The sequence below is a fragment of the Thamnophis sirtalis genome, unplaced genomic scaffold, assembly GCF_051295495.1.
Source record: "Thamnophis sirtalis isolate CommonGarterSnake01/CBP01778 unplaced genomic scaffold, rThaSir2_p1.2 scaffold_6, whole genome shotgun sequence".
Classification (NCBI taxonomy): Eukaryota; Metazoa; Chordata; class Lepidosauria; order Squamata; family Natricidae; genus Thamnophis; species Thamnophis sirtalis.
In genome coordinates this window covers 51292048-51319356 of record NW_028261386.1, presented here as the reverse complement: position 1 = coordinate 51319356, position 27309 = coordinate 51292048, and the positions used below count along the sequence as shown (strand labels likewise).

Genomic DNA, 27309 nt, shown 5'->3' with positions numbered 1-27309 from the left:
ATGCACCGCGACAGGCAGCCTTTGAAAAAGCGGCGCGGCTCCTTCAAGATGGCGGAGTTGGATCAGCTGCCTGACGAGAGTGAGTAGCGATCTCTGCCCCTCACTCTGCCCCGCCGCCGGCCCTCCCTGCTCACCCACTCCCGAAATAGTGGTTCTGACTACCGGACCCTTCGCCCGCTCCCTCTTTTCTGAGTCACAGTCCTGGTCTCGCTCCTCCGCCGGCGCTTGCTACTTCTTTTGTTGCTCCTGCTGCTGCTGTTGTAGTAAGAGCCGAAGCTGCCGGGCCGGCGTCACAATCTCCTCTCTCGGTGCCTGACCCAGCTCTGTTTTCGGAGGGCCTCCCCTCCGGCCTCTCCCTCGACTTTTGGAAGGGGGCTGCGGGACGGGAGGCCAACAGAGCAGGGCCGGAAGCCGCTATTATTATATAAGCTGCCCTTCTCCTGATGGGACTGAACCGCACCCTGAACCCCGAGACTCGGAGCAGGCCGGAACCGGGATTGGGTCCGTCCTTAGCAGGGAAGAACGCACGCTTTTTCAAATCGGGCAGGGGAGCGTTGTGTGTAGGACAGCGAGTGGCATTACGCCTCTCCGGGGTAGGCAGGGAGGGCGAGTACAGCTTCACGCTGTAAATAAAGTAAGGGTGGTATTTGTCTTGCTATGAGCATCCTTCTAGTAGTTGTCATGACGATAACCTCCTATATGCTTGGAGAGATTTGTCTGACTTTTACTCTGGTTCGTGGGAAACTGTTTTAAAGTGTATTAAGTACGGTTTTACGTCTTATTCTTCTCTTGTATATGCCGATCTTGTATATGCCAAAATGATAATGTTTATATAGGTGGTAAGCATTTTAATGGTCTATAAATAGAAAAGCAAGTCTCACCTAGTCTTGTTTTGATAGTTGTCTACATCCAATATATTTAAACAATGTGTGTATTATATCTGGGAAATTATGCTAGTATTATGGTGAGTGGCCCCGTCTGTATGGTGAAATTAGTAAGTTGGCAAAATTACTGGAAGCAAAATCAAATGTTTTTAAACCAAGAGTGGAAGGCGCACCTCTCTGAAAGTACTGACTGAACAATTGGGGATAGAGCAGCAACGAACAAATATCAGATCTGAAGAACTAATTTTGTTTCATAGAGAATCCTGAGATTCAACAGTCAGACCTTGCTGGAAGTCAAGGAAGTAATTTCCTTGGAATTAAATTAAAATCGGGACTTGAATATATGGCATACTTCTTCCTTACATAAATATAAATCCACATCACTTCATGCTTTTTATATTCAGCACTGTAATTTGAGAAGAATGATTTCGTCATTACTAGTATTGCTGAAGAAATTTTGATCCCCTGCAAATCACTTCAATATATACTGATCTGTACCTCGTATAGAAGGGTAGATATACTGTACTATTTGAACCACCAATGAAGTGGAAAGAAAATTGTTCATTGAAGGATACCTTTTTATAAAAGTTTGAGAGTTACTATAGAAGCAATTTGGTAGAGATGTTTGGCTTGTTTGTAAATATGTATGATGTAGATATATAAATAAAAGGAACCATTACTTTTAATGGTAAAAGGTAATATCAAATATTCCTGTTAATATTTTGCAATATTGAATTTGATAAAGATGTGTGGAACATGTATTGATGTTGCACAGTGAATATTGAAATAAGGCCATTGATGAAAGACATGAAATGACATAAATGACAACACAAGTTATCTTAATGGATAAACTGCATATTGCTTTAAAATAATAATATAATTATTACAAGCATTTTTATTTTATAATATGGAAGAAATCAAATTATAGATTTAATTCTTCAATCTAATGTGAAGAATTCCAGGTTTGAAAGATTCTTTGAATCTGGAACTATCTATATATGTTATGTAATAATGAAGGGAGAAGAAAATTTCATTCTGGGAAGTGAACTTTTGCTTATGGATTTCAGACTATCTCCTTGTGTGGCATATATATGATAGCAGGACAAGAGACAAGGCATATAAAACACTGCAGAACTTAATATTCTCTATTATATTTATGGCAAATTAGTAGTATATGACATTGTCAATAATTTTGAATGTTGAATTGATAGTCAAAAATTTTGGCATTCAAAATATAGATAAAATGTCAAATGCTAGGTAATTTTTCTGTTATCCTATATGTAACTGAAAGAATGTATAAATTATATATTCAGAAAATGTGTTTATGAATATATCTTCTATACAAAGTTGCAAATTAAACCACTGCTACTTTTTTATTTCTGTATACCTTTCAATCATCTAATCCAACGATAAATGTGTGCCATGATGAAGAATCAACATGGATTTTAAAAAACCTAAATTATTTATGCTTCCTATGTCATTTGCCTTTGATTTTACTGCTTAAGCCAAATGCTAAGTGCATGTCTATCACATTTTGTTGTATACCTTGATCTACTAGAAAAGCTATATGGGGAATAAATTGTATTCTAAATAAGGTTTAATTTTATTCACCTCTAAATTATTGTAATCTCTTGCCATTCCAAGTATACCACCTAAGGTGCACAACCTTAGATTTCTGTAAATATTGCTTGAGTTTAGCTTTCATAAGCTCCAGACAATATTGATAGAGCATCTGAATGCTGACAGCCAGAATCTAATATCTGGTTAGAATTTCTGATTCTAAAAAGTAAGCCTTTTCTAACCAGATATCACCTGCATAAATACATGCCCATATACTGAGAAGACAGTTTAAATTAACATACATATAATTAAAATTCATTTTTAGAAAATTAGATAATTCTTCAACAGTCTACTACCTAAATTCCCCAATTTAAGCTAAAATCAGAAACATATTTATGAGGAAGTCAAAATGAAGTATATTGGATGCCAGAATAGGACTGCAAAGCATAGTACATTATAGACTCTACAGACATGTTCATCAATTTTTTTTATAGCTGAGTAAATAAATCTTATGATTAGCCAATCTAGTTGAGAAAACTTACATTGCTTTATGACATAGAGGAACATCTTATTTGCTTAATACGACAATGTATGAATTGGTGATTATAAGATAGAAATAACCTTTAATATATTGGTGCCATCAAATTCATTTCACAATATAAATATAATAGGTTTTTAATTTTTACTAGTCTATAGAACATTCTGTTAATGTTTGCCACACGAAGGAATAATTTTAGGCTTAGTATTATAACTGTCCATGTTTGTAAGTTTCTGGAATGCATCTGACAGAATACTGGACTATATAGGACAGTGGCTTCATTCAACAGACTGTTGCATCTTTCTACATTTTATCTTTGCTAATATTTTTCTTTACAATTTATTCAGCTGCATAGTGTAATGCCTTTATTCAGCTAAAACACTGTTGGTGAAGATATATTCCATCATGAAAGGAGAATTAATGAAAAATAAATATAGACAAGTTAAAATAAAATTTAAAAGCATGTTCATAGTTTCCTCTTCTTAAAGAAAAAACTGATCTGATGCATAAATATATTAACTCAATAATTTGCAGGTTATATTATTTCATCTTGAAGTATTTCAGTTACTTAATGTAAAATATAAATCATCTGTAGGATTCACTATTTCAATGAAACTACACCCTCAAATAATATAGCAGTATTATTGTAAAACAAGAGACTAAAGCACCTTCTGTAATGTTGATTAAAGAATATACATTGTTAATCACCATTGAAAGTTTCCTGTGTGGGCATCCTGTTTTATATCTTATATGAAATTGCAATAAATGTTTTTTATGAATGTATGACTTTGATAATGATTTGAAGGAAGTAAAATTTATGGTATGACCATTTGAATGTAAGCAGTTTATTATAAATTGAGAAATAAGCAGTAGGTGTGGAAAAGAGCAAGCACAAAGCCACATGGGTGTCAAACTCAATAACATCATGTGAGGTAGCATGACATTTTATGGGTTTGCGGAGCTGGATTGCCGTGGTCTGCGCATGACACATCCATCAATAATTGTCTCCAGTTAGACAGGCCTTGCCCTATAGCATCAAACTCTTATTTAATGTACATTAATTTATACTACTATGCTTCTGGTATTTTGTTTTACATTTTAATTTTGTTTTGAATATTAGAGCTATAATCTCTAATAGATGCTTTTTTCGCAACATAAAAATATTTTTATAAAAAAATCAATCTCCTTATGCAAAACTGTAGTTTTCCACAGTTATATTTCCTTGTATGAGTTTGTAAAAGTTTTGAAATCAGTTTACATCTATAAAGTAGAAATGGCTTAAATGCTTTCTTTTTAACACAAAAATATGAAGTCAAAATATTAATAGTGGAGTACAGAAAAGTGGAACAGCAAATCTACCATTTCATCCTTAATCTTGCTGTGCCATGCTAAGTAGAAGGTTTAAGTTGGAATAAATGGATGAATTAGCAATACCAACTTCATTGCTAGCCTACTTGAAAGGCTTGGATTGGATCCATCTGGAATAATATAATATCTTTGAACCTGTTATCAACTTATGGATTTAAAGACTGAGCTCTTAAGTCTGTCAGGTGTAAATGAAGCAAGGCTAATAACTTTATTGTTAGAAATAAAATGACTTTATTGAGTTTTGTTATTTGTTTCAGGTTCATCAGCAAAAGCCTTGGTTAGTTTGAAAGGTAGGACAACCAGATTATTTCTTTATACATAGTATTAATGAAGGTTAAATCTTACAAAAAATATTGTTTAACGAGTATTATGTTATGACTGAATCTATACATTGCACATGCTGCAGAATTTTTAATCATAGTTTGTTCGCTTTGTTCACATAACATCAATCATAAAACCATAATTTGCAAGTGAAGTGCCTGGGTTTATTATGCATCGTAGTAAACCAAAAGCAAGTCATGATTTAAGTTGTATGAACTTCTTGTATACTATCTACTCATTTGTGGCAGCACTTGGTTAACTTTGTACAAAGCAAGATTGGGCCTAATTAGGTGAGCAAGAGAGAACCCAAGCTGTAGGATAAACATGCATAAAGTGACTATATATAACTGGAATCAAGTGATTATATTTATGGAATCAAACTCAACTCAAAAGGTTTAACTTCAGATGACATTAGATCAGCTGGAATGTATCTACAGAGAATGGAATTTGTGGAAAAATTGAGTATGTGCATGTGTGTGTATAAGCATGTGTGTAATGTACTTATGCTGTACTCATCTTTATTCTATTTTATTTTTGTATATACTATTTTCTTATTAAATATCCAGCGATCAAGCAGATAAATACCCAATAATTCTGTGAAAACAGTCAATAAGCAATAAAGCAAGGCAAATAAAATTGAGTGAAAGAAACAAAGATTAAGTTAATCCACAAAACTTTCCAGAATGAAGATTTTAATTATGCAAGAAATAGAAAATATGAAATATGTATTTATTCTACAATACATTTATAGATCGTTTTCCTTTATAGAAATGGGAATGGGAAGATCAGGAAGATAAATAAATTGAGAAATTCCAATTTTATTTTTATAGGCATGAAATGGGGAATTTGGGGTCCATTTAAATAACATATCAAAATTTTTGTTTGAATATTGTATCTAAGAAGTTTGAAATTTTAATTCAATTTTTTTTAATATTCTGCATTAAAGATCAAATGTAACATTTTAAACTGTACTTTAAAAAGTACTATAGTTCATCATTTTCAAATGAAAACTATATTTTTCCCCTAAAATGCTCAGAATTTCCTGTCAGATTGGAAAGAGAAAACATTTTCACACACACACACACACACACACACACTTCCTTTTGGGGGTAAGCAATATTATGCCAAGTCCTAAAAAAGTAAGCCAAAGAAACGCAAGGCATGAGGTACGAAAAGAAAATCCTCCGGCTGATTTTCTGGGTCTTTTTTTTTCTTACAACCCATTAAGTCATATTTAGTATATTTTATGACTCATTCCTTTTATTCTGTTTGATCAAACCATCTCAGCAAGCTTCTTGTGTGCTGATTACTCACTTTTGCATTCAATCCACTATTCATTCTTAATACTATTTAGTATCTTAAGTATTTCATTCTCATTGCATTCAACTTTTATATTTCTTCTGACATGCCAAATTCCTATATAATAAAGTACACAGCTAAAATACATAGCTGTTTTCACTTCTTTCAACAAACATTTATTCTTTGCCACAAACTATATAATACTCACAACCATTCTGCCAACATTTATATATTGTAAACATTTTCCATCCGTGTTTCACAAAAGCAAAATGCATAATCTTATATTGTTTTCAATATTTATGTAAAACATGTAAAATACTCTTTCTCTCTACATGGCTTTTGATAAATTATAAAAATTATATGACTATAATTGATTTGTTACATCATACAATCTAATACTGCTACAGAGTTCTGTAAAGCACTATGAAGTGGTATTTAAATCTTAAGTTCTATTGCTATTTATGCTACAATCATTTGAGTTCTTAACCAACAATACAGCATTATCTGGATTTCTAATTTCAACACAAATATTCTATATACATTCATAATTTACATTAAGCATGAGTAAACATGAGACATCCAATCCAATGTTGAGCCATTAAGCATTCAGTTCTCATAGGCACTCTATTAATATCATATAACATTCCTAGTGCATTCAGTAATTAACATCCAAGTACATATTCACACAAAAAATCAAGTAGTTATTCATTTTATCGTACACTTCCTATGAATCAACAAGTATATAAGTATTGTATATGTTTTTAATAATCTGAGGAAGAACAAATCAAGTCTGTACATCTCCTGCCAAACAGAAAGCAACAGTGCACTTCCCAGATTCTGCTCATTATCATCTAACATTCCCTTTCAATCAGAATTCTGCCAAAACTACCTAGATCCATTTAATTTAAATAGCCCATCTACAGTATAGGTAGTCCTTGACTTATAACAATTCCTTTAGTGACCGTCCAAAACTACAATGGCACTGAAAAAGTGACATGACCATTTTTTACCCTTTCGACAGTTGCAGCCTCCCCATGGTCTCATGATCAAAATTCAGCCTTTTGGCAACTGACTCGTATTTATGACAGTTGCAGTTGTTCTGGGGCCATATGATAGCCTTTTGCCACCTTCTAACAAGCAAAGTCAATGAAGAAACCAGTTTCATTTAACAACCATGTTACTAACTTAACAACTGCAGTGATTTATTCAACAACTGTAGCAAGAAAGGTCATAAAAGGAGGCAAGACTCACTTAACAAATGTTTCACTTACCACAGAAGTTTTGGGCTCAATTGTGATCTTAAGTTAACGATTACTTGTACAGAATTTTTATTCATTCTTGCTACCTTTCTCTTTCTATAGGAAACAGTAACCGCATTCTATCAATTGTCAGGCACAGATGCAGTCTTTACATATACATTAAATAATTCACACAGTCACTTCTTAAGCATCTAAATTTAATTCTCTAGTACATCATCAGCACCTAGCTTTACCATATTCAACACTCCTACATCCATTTACCATTACTTCTTTGTTATTTTTTTCTTCAACACTAACATTTATAGCATTTGTTTACATTCCACTCTTCAGTATGTCACTATTATTCCCATATAAATGTTTAAAATACTCACAGCAGCATTCCTCATTTCAGTTTCATCCTATGCCATTTCATCATTTTATGGAGTGCTGGAGACTCCTTATTTGCCTCTGTTCATGCAATTCCAAAAGAACTTTTTTATTTCCATCAAAATTACTTTGCACTTTTTTTGCCTCTTTCAATCTTAATAATTTCTTATTTAATATACTTTCTTTCTCAATATACAGTGAATATAGAAAGGCTACATACCCATTAGAATGCCAGGTTTTTGAGGTACAAAAAAATCAAATCAAGATAATTCACATCAGTACACTATGCTACACACAGCATTTCTTGCTAATAAGTTCTAACTTTGTGAATTAAAATCAATATTTATACAAAGTTGATGCCCAGTTGCAGCAGTTTCTGATGGGGGTGGGTGGGGGCTTAAAATAGTCAAAATGATGGTTGTAATTAGACAATCAAAATCTCATCCTTTTGTGCATGTATGCAACACACAAAAGAAGTAGAATTTCTATTGCCACAATTACAATCTTGCTTTACTTTCCACACACATGCAAACACCCTGCAGATGCCACTGCCCAATTTTGTCAGGGAGTATTAACAAGTTTGTCCTGATGAATCATTGTGTAGTAAATACTATCCGCCCTTCCCTTTATGGGGGAGAGGGGATGTAATTTAATCTGAAAATGAAAACAAAGTATAAGCATACAAATATAATTGATTGGGTTTAAGAGCAAAGAAAGCTGAAAAGTTGCTTCTGAAAATATACTTCTCGGATTGAAATGAAATCATATAACTTGAAATTAATTTAATGTAAATTCCCAGAATAAGAATGTAATTGACATAATTCACATTTTAATATTAAGAATATGTATAATTTGTGAAAAGATTTATATTTAAAATATATAACTTATTCATTATAGAGGGAAGTTTATCCAATACATGGAATGAAAAATTCAGTTCTTTGCAGAAAACACCCATTTGGAAAGGCAAAAATGCAGGAGCTACTGTAGAAATGGTAAGAAGCAATTTTTATCTTTGTAAGTTGATTTAATATATTTTTGTCTATCATTCTTCCAAAACACTGTGTTCTTGTCTGGTCTAGTCTACAAGGCTAGTTAAGCTAGTTTAAAAATACCTTGCTTTCCTTTTGCTTTCCATTGTAACATATGAAGGGTACAAATTATTTTTGTTTGATTTATAAAACTGGAAATGTAGCATTTTTTATGAAAACAAAAAGAAAAATCCTATGGACACTTTTTTTTTAAGTATCTTGCTTCTAAGTACCAGGAGACATTTACAAGCAAAGGTTTGTTGTAATCATTCTTCTAATTTGTGAAACCCTATCAGGAAGCAAGCCAGAAGTTGATTCTGAAGTTAATATAACTCTCTCCAAGTCTACCTGTTCAGGTGTCCTGAACAATTGTTTCTTTGCCTTTTTTTGTTTTGTTTTTGTATCTTCAATGTTGACTCCTGGCAACTGCTGGACAAGGCTCTTCAGTTTTCTTGGCAAGATTTCAGAAGTGGTTTGTCATTGCCTGTTTCCGAGAGCAAGTGACTAACTCAAGGTCACCACACTGACTTTGTGCCTAAAGGAGGACGAGACCTCACAGTCTCCCAATTTCTAAGCTGGTACTTAGAATTACAGCAAACTGATTTTGTTTTGAGGTAGAAGTTAATCCATCACATATATATAGGACCTCAAAGTTCTGAAGTCAATCTAATTTTCCCTCCTTGTCCATGGGTGGAATTCAGCAGATCATGGAAGTTTGACTGTAACAGACTTAGGCATTAATGTTGGATTAAGCAACAGAATCCTTTTTTCCATTCCTATTTCAGCTACAAAGATGTGGAAAATTGTTTAGATTTTTCACATTGTAGCAATTTGTTTTGCCTAACCTGAATTAAATATGGCTTATTGTGTTGCAACATTTTCCATCACACTACAGTTGCCATCCCACATTGCCATTTGAGGTTAATAGCCTTCCATTTGATGAGAACAGATTATTCAGCACTAAGTCTAAATGATATTATAAGTGGGATTCAAATGGTTTATATTGCATAGATGGAACTGCAGCTACCCTACTTAATTCCTTTCTATTGCCATCCATGGTCTACTGGAGAAATTACTATTCTCTGAAATGGAAATAGTATGAGCCCAGGGCTTTCATTAGACATTGGTATCAATTATGTATCCAACACAATAGACCTTAGATATTATTATTAGGAATAATAATGCTCCTTGATGCTAGAACATTTTCTTCTGGATAATTCCTCTATTGGTGTTATGTCAAATAGCAGATGAGCTTAATTCTCCTTCTTACCAACACTATAGATTGAAGCTTGATTCCCAAAGAGATATATAATCTTTGGAGAAGCTGTTGTCTCTTCAATAGCCTCCTGCAAACCCTAAGAAGCTTTTTACTGATTCACGTGTGTGAATATCAGAGACCATTATTAGAAAACTGGTAACGTGTACTTGTAATTATATCTCTGAAATGATCATCAGTGTTCACCCATTGTGTCATCTTTTCTCCTTTGATCTCAAGTTACGTCTCTCTTGCTTTTATATCAAGTTAGAGAAGTCTGTTCTAGATTTCAATATAGATAAGGATTATTTTCTTTAAAAAAATATAATGAGCTTTCTATAATGCAAGAACTAGTACTGGAAAACCTTACAGCCTGCAAATCAAGTTTTTGTTTGTTTGTTTGTTTTATTTTTTGGGTTGCAGCCTTTCAGAAATTCCAAACGAACTCGTTCCTTTTGTGAAGAAGATGAAAGACAAATGAATACAAGATCACCAAAAAGAAATCAGAGAGTTGGAATGGTCCCACAGGTATTCTTATATATGAAGCTGTTCATATATAAGTAGGTTGTTTATTAACAATTTGGTGATACATAGAGCATTCTTATATTGAAAGCTAGAAACATCACTTTTTGCCTGTAAAAAGTAATTTGCTGGTTCTATCTGTTACTCATTCCTTCCATTAAAAGTGTGTTCTAAAGTAAAGATGGTGAACCTTTTGGGTTCAAACTTTGGAAAATGCTTAACTTGACTCTGCTGACATGTCACACACACACACACAACCCAAACAAAAGAGAAATAATTCCTTACATATTCATGTTTAATAGAAAATATATATATAGTCTATAATTGTGTATGATCCCCAGGATCTGCTGGATTTACAGCACAGTAGTAACTATGAGAGGGATCTTGGAGTCCTAGTGGACAACCATTTAAATATGAGCCAGCAGTGTGCAGCAGCTGCCAAAAAAGCCAACACAGTTCTAGGCTACATAAACAGAAGGATAGAATCAAGATCACATGAAGTGTTAATACCACTTTATAATGCCTTGGTAAGGCCACACTTGGAATACTGCATTCAGTTTTGGTCGCCACGATGTAGAAAAGATGTGGAGACTCTAAAAAGAGTGCAGAGAAGAGCAACAAAGATGATTAAGGGATTGGAGACTAAAACATATGAAGAACGGTTGCAGGAACTGGGTATGTCTAGTTTAATGAAAAGAAGGACTGGGGAGACATGATAGCAGTGTTCCAATATCTCAGGGGTTGCCACAAAGAAGAGGGAGTCAAACTATTCTCCAAGGCACTTGAGGGTAGAACAAGAAGCAATGGGTGGAAACTAATCAAGGCGAGAAGCAACTTAGAACTAAGGAGAAATTTCCTGACAGTTAGAACAATTAATCAGTGGAACAGCTTGCCTCCAGAAGTTGTGAATGCCCCAACACTGGAAGTCTTTAAGAAGATGTTGGATAGCCATTTGTCTGGAAAGGTATAGGGTTTCCTGCCTAGGCTGGGGGTTGGACTAGAAGACCTCCAAGGTCCCTTCCAACTCTGCTATTGTATTGTACTCATCTTACCCTCAAGCAATGTTCTCTTTCTCTTAACAAGTCCCTATGACCCATCAGCCATAGGCAGCTCCAGGTCACATGAGGCCTTCATTCTTGAAATGGCATTGGAGAATGCTCTTTTGCAATCTCTGCAGGATCCAAAAACAATTTAAAAGCATTCCTTGTTCTCACTGAATTTTTGGAGACGGCAATTTCTGGAGGCTGTGCAAGAGCACACCCCATTCTTTTGCAGCCTCAGTAGCTTTGAAAAATAGTGTGAGAATGGAGCATGTTGTCAGATGTTGGTGAATACTATGTGTGTTACCCAAAATTGTGTGACATGTCACCTTTGACACATATGTCATAGGTTCAACTTCCCTGTTCTAAGGGAATGATACTCATTCCAAAGCAAGGGCATAGAGAAATTGAAGATGTACTTTTGAATTTCCTTTCCTGCTTGTGCTATCATTATATAGCAGTCTTCTATGGATAGATGAGCTAACATTATATTGAGGTGTTAAACATTTTGTAAAAAAAGCTATAAATTTGCATATTATTGTATTCTACATGATAGATAAAATCCAAAATATGTAAGTCTCTATTATCATTAATATTTCACCTTAAGTGCTTAAATATCATATATTAATAAGCCTCTATTTATCTTTGTTACTTAGAAATTTACTGTAACAGCACCAACACCAGACAAAAAGGCATCACAAAAGATTGGTTTGCGGCTACGTAATTTACTCAAACTTCCTAAGGCCCACAAATGGTGTATATATGAATGGTTCTATTCAAATATAGATAAGTATGTATGATTTTTCATTTACTACTTTAAATCAGTTTATGATTATTAAGCTTCTTGTTTATTGTTACTTGGCAATATTCCTCTAAAAAATTAACTAATGGCAATACAGCAAAATATATTTGACTGTATTTAACACTGTTAAAACAACATTGCTGGTAAATTTAAATATTATCAAAATAAATTAATAAAATAAAACTCTTATCAAGGTCAATTTCTGATGACTCCATAGTCATGCTTATGTCTTTTTCTTGACAGCAATCTAGAAATGTTTTTTCCAGATCTGCCGGACATATTTTTGGCTTTTCAATCTAGCTGAATCTCTAGTATTCCCTATAGTACAGTTCAGACCCATATGTGTTTAGCTTCATAGTGTAAACAATTACATATTGTACATTGACATGATCTTTAACAGATAACAGCAGTGGCGGGCTTCAAATAATGTAACAACCGGTTCTCTCCCTAATGACCAGCTGGGTAGGCGTGGTTGGGTGCTCTTGCCCGGCCTCTCATGACCATGGGGGTGGTGCAATGATCATGTGTGAAAAAAAGTCATAAGTCACTTTTTTCAGTGCCACTGTAACTTTGAATGATCACTAAATGAATGTAAATCGAGGATTACCCGTAGAAAAATACAAAAAGCTTCTTTCTCATCCAGGGAAATATATTCTTTCTTTTTAATATTTCTCAAAAAAATTCATTCTTCTAGGAGAGGGGTAGGTGCTAACTTTCTACAATTAACTTACTTTCCCTACCGGTTCGTGCACGCTCACATTTGCAAACTGGTAGGGAAAGTAAGTGAATACCATCCATCCATCCTCCCGCTCTCCCCACACACACACACACGCACACAATGAATATAGGAATATAGTATATAGGGATATTATAGAAAAATATCTTAATTTTTTTTGTATCTATTTATGAATAATAATTATAAATTGAAGCTGAAAGGTATTTACATTAAATTGGTAATTGTTCAATCCTCACAGATGTAGGAATCGACTTTTACTTTTAAGTGACCTTAATTTACATTGTTATCTTCAATATATGTATATAGAAGTCTTATATAAATACAAATACATTTGCCCTAACATATTAGTACATAATTCCTGAAAACCTTCATGCCTATAGTGACAGATTATCACTTGTTTTTAATAGGCCGTTGTTTGAAGGAGATAATGATTTTTGTGTTTGCCTGAAAGAATCATTTCCAAATCTGAAAACAAGGAAATTAACCAGAGTGGAATGGGGGAAAATTAGACGATTAATGGGAAAACCACGAAGGTAAAACCTTACTGTGTTTTGAAGAATTGGGTTCTTTTAAGTTATATTGTATGTGTGGTTAGGGACAATTACTGTTACTTGATGGTTTCCTTTTAAAAAGTGCTGAATAGTTTTTAAAATACAGATTATGTTTTGTAAATAGAGTTGAGAATGAAAAAATATGACACTTTGTCATTTCTTGTAAAAAAAATGTTAGAGACAGTTTTATATCTAATAGAAAATGATATGATTTACAGCTATGTAAACCAGTTCTACAAAGTTGGGTAATAAATTTTAAAAATTGGCCCATTGTGCCTTAAATTTAAAATCATATATTGTATCCTTATTACAAAGTAACATATACAATGCATTTCCTACCACAATCCCCTAGTTTCTCTGGGGCATTAAAAATTATGCAGGTGAAAAATGCAATTCCTGATTAACACACTAACAAGCTTTCCTCCTTTGATTTTCCATAATGACAAAATCATTTATTATGTGATATCAAAGTACTTTGAAAATCAGAATAAAGAGCTCCTTCAGTTTAATCTATTCTTAACCCTTCATCGTCTCAAAACTACTTAGTAAGAACATGCTGTATTTTGGACTATGTGTCATTAACTTGCTGATGACATCAGCTTTGTCATATAGAATACTTGAGTTGCAATCATATGTACATATACATAAGAATAAAACTCACTGAAGGCAATAGGTAGTAAAGAAAATGTTTTTCCAAATAAACTTTCAATGCACAAAATTGATTTGTTAATTGCTGAAAGGAAAACATGATTCTCGTAGCCTGCCAATAGTACTTTAGAAGTGAGCAGCATGCAGCTGACTATATCCTGTGCTATAGTCATGAGAATAGAATTACAGAAAAATCTAGACAGCAACATGTTGCCTAGCCCTGTCAGACTGTGATGTAGCTGTTACTGTACTGTTCTTTCTTTAATGGGTGAATTTGTTTTTGGCATGCTTGGATTTTCTTTTTTCCCATCGTTTACCATTTAATATTTAGCTCTTGTCCTTCAGGAAACAGTTCATGCTGTTTATTGTTAGTTTTATTTAGAGAGTAAATATATAAACATGTAAATATTTCATAAGAACATTTTAATGTACTTCTAGAGGACCATCTGCAGGATTTAACATTTGCATGAGCACAGGCAAAACAAATCAGAATAGTTTCACTTTCTGTTTGCAGATGTTCTTCTGCATTCTTTGAAGAGGAAAGATCAGCATTAAAACAGAAACGGCAAAAAATTAGATTATTGCAACAGCGAAAAGTGGCAGATATATCTCAATTTAAAGATCTTCCAGAAGAAATTCCAATGCCATTAGTAATAGGCACAAAAGTTACAGGTATTTTTTTATTGCTTTTACATAAAGTCTTTTTTTTATACTAATGTTGAGTTTTACTGATCTAGCTTAGTTTGAAAATAACTTTTCTTTTTGCATGCACTATTGCATCCATCCATAAAAAGATATTCTAGCTGATTTAAATATTTCAAGTCTAAAATAATTCAGTTTATCATACAATACTTCAAAATTTTCCATCTTTGACAAGAATCATATTGTGAAATGTCCACAGTATGTTTATCATCTTTGTGGCTGATGTCTTTCAATGTTTTATTTTTCTGAACAGCCAAACTTTATTTTTATCTGTTTCTAATAGTTAATACAACTTGACTAATTACTATAATAATAATCCTAGGCGCATCCAACCCCACTGATACCCAGCAGTATTGCAATCAACTTTCTAGAATGAAGTTATTTCAACCATATCCCTTATTATTGAGCAGCACTAGTACCATTTTATTTTAACTGACCATCATTTTGAGTTTTGACACTTTTTACAGTATGTACTTATGAATAGGCATTGTCTGAAAATCTAATCTAGCTTTTTATAATTTTATGATGATGGCCATTCATGTTGGGCAAGCATTGGCAAATAAAATCACAGGCTACAGAGATGCTATCTGAAATCTGAGATACCTTTCTGAATCTTTTTTACTTGGAAATAAATTAAATTATTATTTTTAAATAGTCAAAACCTTTTTAAAAAAATGAAACTTAATTTTATTACTATAGTGGTTACAGAATTCAGCTTTTCCTGGCACAGAATTTGAAAAGCCAAATTGACCATACAATTTAAATTTCATCATAGTCTAGCAGGCTTACTGTATTTTTCTCCAATTAATAATGTGATATTGCTCATAGCACGGTTACGTGGTTCCCATGATGGACTCTTCACTGGACAGATTGATGCTGTTGACACACTTAATGCTACTTACAGAGTAACCTTTGAGAGGACAGGACTTGGGACACACACAATCCCAGATTATGAAGTCCTCGTAAGTATTGTATTCTCATTTTTTTAAAAGTTAGAATATAAAAAAGTACAAGATAATTCAGGGATGAAAATATATAGTACCAATACTGTCAATTTTATCATTGTTTCTAAAATATGCTTTGTTTTCTCTCAAAACACTAATAAAACTTGCTCATTCCATTAGCTACAGGTAGTCCTCGATTTACAGCCATTCCTTTATGGACCAAAATTAAAATGGCACTGGAAAAAGTGACTTATAACATTTTTTGCATTTACAACCATTACAACATCCCTATGGTCATGTAATCAAAATTTAGACAATTGGCAACTGGCATGTATTTCTGACAGTTGCAGTATTCTGGAATCATGTGATCAATTCAAGCAAAGCCAGTGGGGAAGTCAAAATCACAACCATATTACTAACTTAACAATTGTAGTGATTAACTTAACAACTGTTACAAGAAAGGTAATAAAATGGGGAAAAACTCACTTAACTGTCTTGCTTAGCAACAGGAATTTTTCACTCAATTTGGTCATAAGTAGATGATTACCCTATACAAAATCATTTATTTTTTTCTTTATAACTTCAGAGTAATGAACCTCATGATACCATGCCAATTGCTGCCTTTGGACAAAAACAACGACATTCTAGATATATTATGACACCTCCTCAATTACATTATACACCCTCCCTTCAATCACCAATTACAGTAAGTGATGTAAATTTAAATTTTGCTTCATTTACTAATTAGCTGAATTTTTAAAGACTCAGAAACATTAACATTTCAAAACATTCTAAAATTTAATTAAGGTAATTTTAAAGAAAATAATTATTAAATATAACCTTTTTTCTTTTGTAGGACAATGATCCTTTATTAGGATCTTCTTGGAAAAACAAAATTTCAGGTTCAGATAGTGAAACATTAGGTGGTTTTCCAGTAGAATTCCTTATCCAAGTGGTGAGTCTCAATGTTTTTCAGTTTTACTTGTATTGATGCATTGAAACTTTTTGTTCAGGGATGATAAACTTCTGCTGTTAAAAGTAATCAATTCTTCTTATGTATAATATTAGAGAACAATGTTTGTTAGAAATAATTATTCTGTCTAAAATATAAAACAGAAACATACAAATATTTCATATTGTATTATAAAAAGTAAAAATAAATGTTTGGAAAATAAGTTACAATTTTAAGTGAAATTTTCAATCTTACGTTTGTAATATTTTTACTAATAAAAATATACGACTCGAAAGTTGCATGGGATTTCACAAGGATTTGATGTAGGCCAAAGGAAGTTGATTGCTAATAGCTCTTTCTCTTAAAGGTTGCTTTACAATTCCACAATCAGCAGTGAAATTTGCTTTTAAAAACTATTTTCACAATTGCAGCCATTATGGTAGAAAGTCTGGGGACTTTAGTTCATCAAATCAAGTCATAGTTAAGATGTTTAATTATGGTTTTTTATATTTGAATTGATTAACCATAATTAACCAGTCACCTGTTCAATCTCTACCCTCTAGACATAGTGTAATGGGCTTTGTTTAAGATGATGTAGAATCAAGGAGACTTTGCATCAGAGGTTTAAGACCACTTTTCGTTATGGAAATAAGTAAAAGTTAGATTACTAACTTCAAATTTCTATGATATATGGAAAATATACTCTTTTCTCTGCTTTCCTTAGACCAGATTATCAAAAATTCTTATGATCAAGAAGGAACATATCAAGCAGTTAAGGGAGATGAATACAGAAGCAGAAAAATTGGTAAATATATGCAAGTGTTTCAGTGGTCATTATTATATCAGTTTGTGATCCTGCAACTTATTAGTCTTTTCTTCACATGTTGCAGACATGCTTTAAAGCAGGGGTGTCAAACTCAAGTCCTGGGGACCAGATCAGGCCCACAGGGTGCTTAGATCTGTGCCGCGGGGCTGTCCTGGCAACAGCAAAGGATTGGCCAGAGCTCTGTTTTTGCTGACAGAGGGTTGCAGGAGGCTATCACAGCCAAAAATGGAGCTCAGGAGCCTGTTTTCGTTGGTAGAGCACTCAGGCCACCACAGGCTCCCCCAACACATATTATGTCGAGATGGCCATGCTCCCTGGTCACACACCACTGGCCCCCTTGAGGTCAAACATAACCTTGATGCAGCCCTCAATGAAATTGAGTCAAAATTATTTACTAGTCCAACTTGAAAAATAATACAATATTGAATTTCTGGGGAAGAAATTATGAACTGAAGCAGAACCAATGACCATGGTGGAATGAAAGGTCAGCATGTAGACCGGCTGTTTGTACTTCTTCTCCAAATAAGACGGGGAATTGAGATCACCCATAAGGGCACCGTACAGTTGCTCTTCATGAGGAGACTGCAAAATAGCATTCTCCGGCAGGGTTAAAAGCGCAGGGAAACAAGGAAATACCCAACTTGTTACGCCATAGTCAGCATCTTCTAAAACAGTGGTCCCCAACCCCCGGTCCGCGGACCGGTGCCGGGCCGTGGAGTACCTGGCACCGGGCCGCGCAGCAGCCGGGGGCCATGATCGCTCTTTTAAATCCGCTCCTCTTAAATGCATTTCTCTCCCCCCCCCCCTTTGGTCCCACCCTCGGTTCTCTCTCCCTCCCTCCCTCGCCGTCTCCTCCCTTCTCTCTCCCCCCCTCCCGCACCGATCCATCGCCAGGGAAAGAGAGAGTGAGAGAGGAGAGAGAGAGGGAGAGAGGGAGGGAGTCAAGAAAACTGTTCCGGCCGCCGCTGAAATGACTCAGTAACTTTTGCGCTTGGATCTGCTTTTTCAAACCTCCCCCAATCATCATCGCCTTCCTTCCCACCCTGCCGCGCTTGGTCTGGCTCTTTTCTTTTTTTGCTCTCTCCTCGGCTTTTCCTGCTTTCTCCCTGCAATTTTGTCACCCAGATGCATGCTGTGGTTCGCGAGTGCGGCTCGGTTTTATGTGTCCGCTTCTCTCCCTTTCTCTCCACACACACCCCACCTCCATTTAATTATTTTTTTAAAAAAGAAAGAAAACCGTAGTTCTGCCAATTGCAAAAAAAAAAAAGTGTGTGTGCGTGCATATCTGCCGGCGGGTGTGTGTTTGTGTGGTGTGTGTGTGTGTGTGTATGCGCGCGCGGAGAGAGACTGGTTGGAAAGGAAGGACAGGACTGGCGGTGTGTGTTTCTGCAGCCCCTCCGGTGGAGGCTGCACTAGCCGTCAGATCTGGTGTTTTTTTTTTCCCCTCTCCTTTTTCCGGCAGGTCGTTTTAATCCTTGCTAATTACTTTCTGTTCTTCGCTTGCCAGCTTCCTTCCCACCCTCCTTCCTCCTCCTCCCCCCCCCGGCCGGGTGCGCCTCCCCGCTTTTACTCTCAAACAGTTATATATTTATATATATATTTATTTTCTCTCTCTCCACGGCATTCGCGCGTGGGCGCTCTGTTCTTTGCCCGCTGAATGTGGTGGGGAGGGGGAGGGCGGGCAGAAAGGTTGGTCTGGGTTGAGGGTTCAGGATGGTCTTTGAGGAACATAAGTCTGTCCGGGTGGGGGGGGGCATATTAAAGCACTTTATATTTATGTAATTGTATTTTATTTTGTAAGGCATGTTTTAAATACAATAAAATAAAAGTTGTTTAATCAAAACAATCTGATATATAAACAATCAATGTGTCGTCGCGAACAACGCCCCCTCACCCCTGCGCGCGCTCAGCGGGCCACGGTAAAATTATCAAAGGCTGACTGGTCCGCGGCGATAAAAAGGTTGGGGACCACTGTTCTAAAAGACTCTGGGTTCACAACATCCTTTTTAAATCACATTTGGAAATTCCTTGTTGACTGCTTTTCAATTATTAAGGAACATTTGAATCAACAAGTTCTACAGCACTGGTTGAGTCATTTAATCCTTAATAAAATAAGTTTTAAATACAAGTTTAAAACTTTAAAAAAATTAATAAGCAGCAAAAAGGTGATTAGAACTTTGGTTTTGGAGAGTTACAAATATACTAAAAGTCCAGATGTATTTGAAATAAGAGGAAATTAGTTTCAAGCAAGGGTGGAAATATCAGTTTTAATAAAATTATTAATATTTATGTCTGTCTTGTTCAGTAGGCAGCAAAATATGCACATGCTTAATTCTTATTAAAAGAGAGATAGTTTGCTGTACCATATAAAGTACAATATCAAATAAAAATAATGCTAGTCAGGTATTGTTCATTTTAAAATAGTTTAAGTGTCCACAGTAAACCTAAGGAAGTGATATGAAAAAAAATAATTTCTAATCTGATGCATCCTGAATAGTGTGCACTTCCTTGATTATAACTCTTAACTACCAATTAGATTTTTGCATATTATTTATTTAGTCAATTTACATAGCCACCACTTTATAGATGATTCAGAGTGGTATACAAGTAAAACAAAAAGAACACTAGAAAAATATAAACAATCATAAAATAGAATAGGCCTCATTATATTTTCTGGAGTTTACAGCTATGTGCATAGGATAGCAATCTTGGTCAGTTTGAACTTAAATACACATGCATTGGTTATTAGCCTAATTGGTACCCAAAAGAATATCAACTACAGTATTTAAAAATATGTCTAAATAATTTACAGACTAACTGTTAGCAGCAATTGAATAAGAGGATTCTTCGTTTATTAAATATTTTTAAAATACATTTGTATATTTTTGTACAAGAGATAGATGAAGCAGAAGTATACTTAAGGAAATATTTGGTCACATTTAAATGTTAGGAAACAAATAATATAGACTAATTTGTGTTTTAAAAAGCTGAACATTGTACAAATCATGCTCTTGATGCATTTAACTTTTTTCTGTATATTTTCTAGAAATCCTATTCTATGCCTATTGGTATTGAATTTCAGAGAAGATATGCAACTATTGTTTTAGATCTTGAACAGCTGAATAAGGATCTAAATAAAGTTTTACATAAAGTTCAGCAGTATTGTTATGAGGTAAGTGTTTTGCTGGTTTCATGTTTTAGTAACTAGGAGAAGCTCCAGGTTCTTTTGAATATATTCCGAATGATCCATATTTATGCATTACTGATATATCTTCTATGCTGCCACATAAGCATATAAGTCATCTTTCATTTCTGTCTGATGTAGTTTGATAAAATAATTAACTGATATCTGCAGGTGACTGAAGAAATAGGATAAGCTACTCAGATGCAGGTGAGGTGTATTTTCTGTCACAAATAAAAAGCTGATAAGATTTGTAGTTTTGAAATGTCAGTGTCTACCCTAGAAAATATGGCCTAAATGAGCATTTGGAATCCTGGCTCTTAAAACCAACTCAATTCTCAATTCCTTATTCTGTTCCAGCTTGCTCCAGAACAAGGTCTTCAGCCTTCAGACCATCCCACAGATCTGAGACGAAGATGTGAGGAAGAAGCTCAGGAGATTGTCAGACAATCAAATACATCAACAACTGGACAACCTTGTGTTCAAAATGAAAATCTGACAGAATTGATTGCTAGACTCACAACAATATTACTGCAGATTAAGGTAAATCCATTAAGAAAATGAGAATACTTATATTAGTCTTCTGACTTACAACCATTCATGTAATTACTATTTTTAGTTGCAGTGGTCTTGGAAAAAGTGACTTGCAACTGTTACACTTGAAACCATCACACCACTCCTGCGATAGCATGATCACAATTTGGGCACTTGGCAACCCACACATATTTGCAATTGGTTGCAGCATCTTACAGTCACATGACCCTGATTTGTGACCTTTTGTGCCAATTTCTGACTAAAAAATGCCAATTGGGGAAGATGGATTTGCTTAATAACTGTATGGTTCGCTTAATGAACACTAAAAAAAATGTGATAAAATTGGATTCGATGTACCTTATGACTGCAATGACTTACAACAGAAATTCCAGTCCCAGTTGTGGTTATAAGTTGAGGACTATCTGTATTTTGAGAAATACATTTTACCACTGGGTTAAGAAGCTTATTGTGACCATATCACCTGTTTGAATCTGGCCTCAGAAATAGGCAATTATTAGATGTACGTAGGAAGTAACTTTCCTATACAATCATTAATCATCTTGTATACATTTTCTTAGCAAAACCTAGTGTATAGTGGTTTCCCATACTTATGAATATTGAGGTAGTAATAGTTTATTTTCCAGCCTTTGCAGGATGCAATAAGACACAATTGTTTTTCCTGGGGATGGCTTCCTCACCCTGTCCATGTTTCTCTGTTTTTGGTGTACACATGTATGTAAGCAGTACACAACAGAAAACTTACATAATTATCTCTGTGAAATTTCTTCCAGTGTCTAGCAGAAGGAGGTGATCTAAATTCCTTTGAGTTTAAGTCATTAACAGATTCATTGAATGACATTAAGAATTCTATAGATTCTACTAATATCAGGTAAGAACTTGAAATTAAAAAAGTAAAAAAATAATAACCCAAACCTCGTTAAACAACCATATCACAGAAGGAAATATCATAGCACCAAAAATTAATAGCAATTCATCCCAATATCAGTTCCTTCCAAGTCCAGGTTTCCTTCAGGAAGGCTATGAAGACTTGGCTCTTTCAGCAAGTCCTGGGCTCTGTGATTTTGTGGACTCACTAATATGTATGTATGACTATTTCAGTTTTATATTCCCTGGACAAATGTTTGCTATTTAGTTCTCTTCATATTGTCATATTGTATTCTTAACTTGTGTTGTATACTTCCTTGTGTTTTTGGGACAATTAGCCTTATAAATTTAATAAATATATATCAGTGAGGGTGTCACAAATTGCTCTGCCCAGAACATGCTGAAAAGTCGTATAAGCAGGGTCAGGGTTGTATGAACTTTGAGGGATTGCCATTCCAATGAACAGCCTTGAAAGAAGCAAATGTCTGAGATCCCACAAGATGACATAATTTTATCAATTAACACCTGGAATCTGCCCACCCTATTAAGGAGCAATTAACAATAATTGGAGAAAAATAATTTTGCAGATATCTAGGCCCTGAGATACGCTTTATACATGTCAACTAACACCTGAAAAAAACTGACAACTAGTGTAGTTCATAGAGCAGAGATGTTACTTGGGTAATCTAAGGTTCCTTGTACATTCTGGACCAGTTGACGCTTCCTAGTAGTCATGAAGGGCAGCCCCATGTAGAGTTTGTTAGTGTAGTTCAAACACACGATGACTAAGCATGAGTGATTGTGAACAAGACCTCCCAATCAGGAAAGGGTGTAATTGGAACACAAGGTGGATTTGTTTAGAAGCCCTCCAGTCAAAAGTTTCATCTGTTTGAGCATGAGCTATAAGTGCAGGAGGACCCCAGAAACTATGTGCCAGTTCTATTTTTAAAAAATGCTATCCCACTGAGTACCAAAGTTGAAAAGCCACTCATAATAGAGATCTCATGAATCCACAGACATTTAGTTTTGCTGGTTTGAACCTAAACCTTTTCTTCCTCATTCAAATCCTAACAGTGTCCAAAACCTGGATCGTGCCACAAAAGAATCAGTTGTCAGTGGTCTTGATATATCACTAGGCGTCATCTAAATATTGATGATAACTGTCTCCATAGTAGTAGATGACCACACCTGGTAGCTTCATATTATATTAAACAGAAACGGGGAAAGTATTAAACTTCAAGGAACCCTGCAAAACAGGTGTTTAAGTCTCACTCTTTTCCTTTTACCAATACCAGCATGATGAAATTAGTACTATTACAATGCCTTCTGCTCCAATCCTCAGACATTTTAGAAGAATACTATAATGTTAGTATCAAAGGCCACCAAAAGATCAAACAGGGCAGGAAAGTGGCACTACTCCTACCCTGGTCCTGCCAAATATCATTTATAAAATTAATAAATGCTCTCAAGTCCAAGATCCCATTGAAAAGCATCTCAATAAACTGCTTTTTCCAGGGCACTCTAAAGCTGCAGTCCCACCACTTCCCAAAAAAGGGGAAAGTTAGAGACCAGTTGGAAATTATCCAGCCTGATGGAATATACCAACTGCCTCCGCTTCATTAGACCAGCCTCTTACTCAATTCATGGAAACTATTTCAAGTGAATAATGTTTGCTCTTCATTGTGTTAAAAGACATGATTTTCTTTCATGGTTGATGTTGAGAAATATGGTTTCTTTTCATGAAATTGCCTAAAATTATACCAAAATAGGCAAATATATAGCCTGACGTCACGAAATGTTGTATATAAACTTAGAACATGTATTTAAGCACATAATACATTTGCATGTGGACTGTTTTAAAAATAACTGTTTTTCTTTCTTTAGCTGTTTCCAGAATAATGTAGAGATCCATGTTGCACATATCCAGAGTGGCCTCAGCCAAATGGGAAATTTACATGCTTTTGCTGCAAATAACACTAACAGAGACTGAGAGAAACATTTATACTCCAAGTGTACAGAGTATAGTAGAGGAAAATACTTGGTGTATATGCTTTACCAAATATTCTACCAATTGGAAGACAAAGGAAGAAAAGATATTTTGAGAGTGTTTGTACTACTTCTGAAGAAACCAGCATAAAATTACCAGCATTGCTATGGACTTCATCACTTGCTATGCACATAATATTATCTTGTTTTAACAGCTAAACTTTAGTTGTAATGTGTGTGTGTTTGTTGTTTTAAACTGAAAGTTATGCAGACACGTTTTCATAAAAGGAAAAACTAAATGTGGCTGCAACACATTTTTGCAGCACATAGTTTACTGGCAACTATACTAGAAGTTTTTGAAAACAGTAAAACTAATATGACACAGTTGAGTGATCATATTAGTAATTTCTTCTTATTGGAAACCATGATTGCTCATACTGTGACTTAATAGCTTTTTGATTTTAGCCTCTGAACAGTGTGCTAATTGATAAAGCAGTATATATATATATATATTCCTGTGTTTGAGAAATAGCAGGATAATAGAATACCTGAAGGAGTAATAGCAAATAGATTACTATTGTACACTTGTGGATACTGGGAATCCCTGTAAATCAGTTAATATCTTTGGAATATTTAATTTATTATAACTTATAAAAGTACATGAATGAAGGAATAGAAAAGACTAAAAGTTTTTTTAGTTAAGATATTTCACACAAATAACTGGTAATACTTTCCACTGATTGGTTTGCACAATTTAAACTAAAAACCTGGTTATCAAGCAATTCATATAATTTTATAATGCAATTGGATAGCCAGTCCTCCAAACTGCCTTAAAAACTAAAGACCCGAGGAGTGTAGAAAAATGTTGATCTTGTAAAAAGGGTGTATTGAGTTGTTATATTTAGTATAACCTTGTAAAGCTTCAGTGTAATAAATTGTTTTCAGATTAGAATTTTCAGATAGCTGTAGCAATGTTTTGATTCCTTAGTACCTCATAAAATGAGGTCTTTTGTATGTTAATGTATAAAGAAAATGTAAACAATTATTTTCAATTTAAAATTTTGTATAGTTTTAAAAATGAATCTATATTCTGTGTCTGCATTTATGCTGCTTCAGAATTTAACTGCAGAGTCTCTATTTAGCAAAGCCTGTTCTTTTAAGAAATGCATAAATTTTATTCTCATTGAGTGATGAGAAGGCTGCAATGTTTTACAAAAGTTGGAAACCATTTTAAACATGAAAAGGTTGAAATAATTTTCAGAAATGAAATAACTGTGTTCAGAAATGCATTCTTACCTGATATGGAGATGTAAGGCAAAAATTCTTAATACTGGGAAAATGTATTTAGTGAAAGTTTGACGAGCCTTATCTGGAAGGCATTACATTAAACCAAAAGAAGGAGACAGAAACACAGACTCAGTAGAAAAGTTCTTGGCATTGAGAATCTTTATTTATTTGCTTACATAATTCATATGACCACCGTCTCACAACAACTCTAGGCAGCACACATGGATTCAAACCAAATCTGCAACCAATAACATCTAATGCCAGAGGTAAAACAATACTCCCCGATCATGAAAAATCACATCAGCACGAGAGCTCACCTAGCCATGGTTGTGTATGACAGTGTAACACACTCAAGACAAAAAAGGGTATTCAAGACCTTCATAATTAAGCAAAAGGGAGATCAGTAAATAGCCAATTCTAGAATCTGTACACTAATCCATGGGGGAGCTAGAAATGAAAAAAAAAAATTTGATAGGTATAGATATGTGGGATGGGACCCATAACAAAACATATCAAAAAGGGAGAGAGAGATGTATATAAAGAATCATATACCTGTGAAGAAGTTCATGTCTCTTGAGAGCATCTGAGTAAGATCAAAAGGAATAAGAAATGACAGTGATACTATTATTCTATTATCCTATGAGTAAAATGTACAACATTCTCATGTAACAGAAGCATAAATGTATCTGGAACACTGATATTATTTGGTTAGGCACTCCTTAACACTACTTAAAATAGTTTTAATCATTTCCACCCAAATCCCCAAAACAAGGACGTAATATGTTTTTAATACAATCAGTAGAAAGGCAATGGCAAGTGTTCTCAAGGAAAAGAAATGAGAGAGGTTCTATGGAAAATGTGTGAGAGAATTTATGGTAAAATGCAGTGATTTACTGAAAAGAGAAATGGAAAAAACGATTTTGTTGTGAGTAAAAAGCCAAGGTAAAATTATAATTGGGGGAGGGGAAGATATCCTCAACTTACAATCATTTGATTAGCAAACTGTTGCAACCATGGTTAACCCTCTGACAAGCAAAGTCAATGGAAAAGCCAGATTCACCTAACAACTGTTGATTCACTTAACTGTGGCAACAAAGGTTGTAAAATGGGTCAAAGCTCACTAAAAACTTCACTTGGCAACAGAAATTTTGGGCTCACTTGTCATAAATCAAGGACGACCTGTATTGGTTTTTGAGTAGTGATACAAGGAAAAGGATTATAAACCAGTTACAGGTTTGTGAACTTCTCAAAATGCCCCTATGTGTAAGTCTGGCATAGATAGGCTGTTTGGTTTTAATACAAGAGTGCAGTAGATCATATCCCATATACCTTAATTTACATGCTTAGGCCCAATATACAAAGTTAAACAATAAGCACCAACATTCTACCTTCATTATTCGTCCTCTCCCAAAGCTTAAACTGGTACATTAAGAAACTAAGTGCAGAGAAAAGTTATGCGGGAGGGCACACCTATAAAAAGCGCTGCCTGCTGGCAAAACCAAGCACCTTTCGAAGAAGCTGTTGGAGAACGTATCTTCCAAATGCCTCTATGCTCCGGAGGTGGCGTCTGCGTTCGGACAATCTATTCTTTATTAATACACTTCGCAGGGAAAGGCTGCGAAGGCGCCGACAAGTTGGAGAGATGGGGACCCGCGCGTATTTGTTGTTCCATCACTGCCCTGCGCTCCTATCTGGATTTCGACAATCCCCATTCCCAGAGACGGTTCCTATCAGCCGCTTATTGTTCCCCGGCCGGAGGAAAGATCTCTTCGGCTAACTGCTGCCAAACTTAAGAAACGCCGAACGGAAGGAGGGGAGAACCCTCCTTAGCCTTT

General features: G+C 34.8%; 1 protein-coding gene across 1 annotated transcript; it reads left to right on the top strand.

The window, feature by feature from the left end:
- Positions 1-25614, top strand: LIN9 (lin-9 DREAM MuvB core complex component). The gene is made up of 15 exons (XM_087717861.1): positions 1-79; positions 4608-4640; positions 8493-8587; positions 10302-10406; positions 12097-12230; positions 13386-13511; positions 14692-14849; positions 15708-15841; positions 16410-16529; positions 16680-16778; positions 17500-17580; positions 20648-20773; positions 21143-21325; positions 22108-22205; positions 24086-25614. The coding sequence occupies exons 1-15, from the start codon at positions 1-3 to the stop codon at positions 24189-24191; spliced, it is 1677 nt and encodes a 558-aa protein (XP_087573987.1). The 3' UTR covers positions 24192-25614.
- Positions 25615-27309: the final 1695 nt, after the last annotated feature.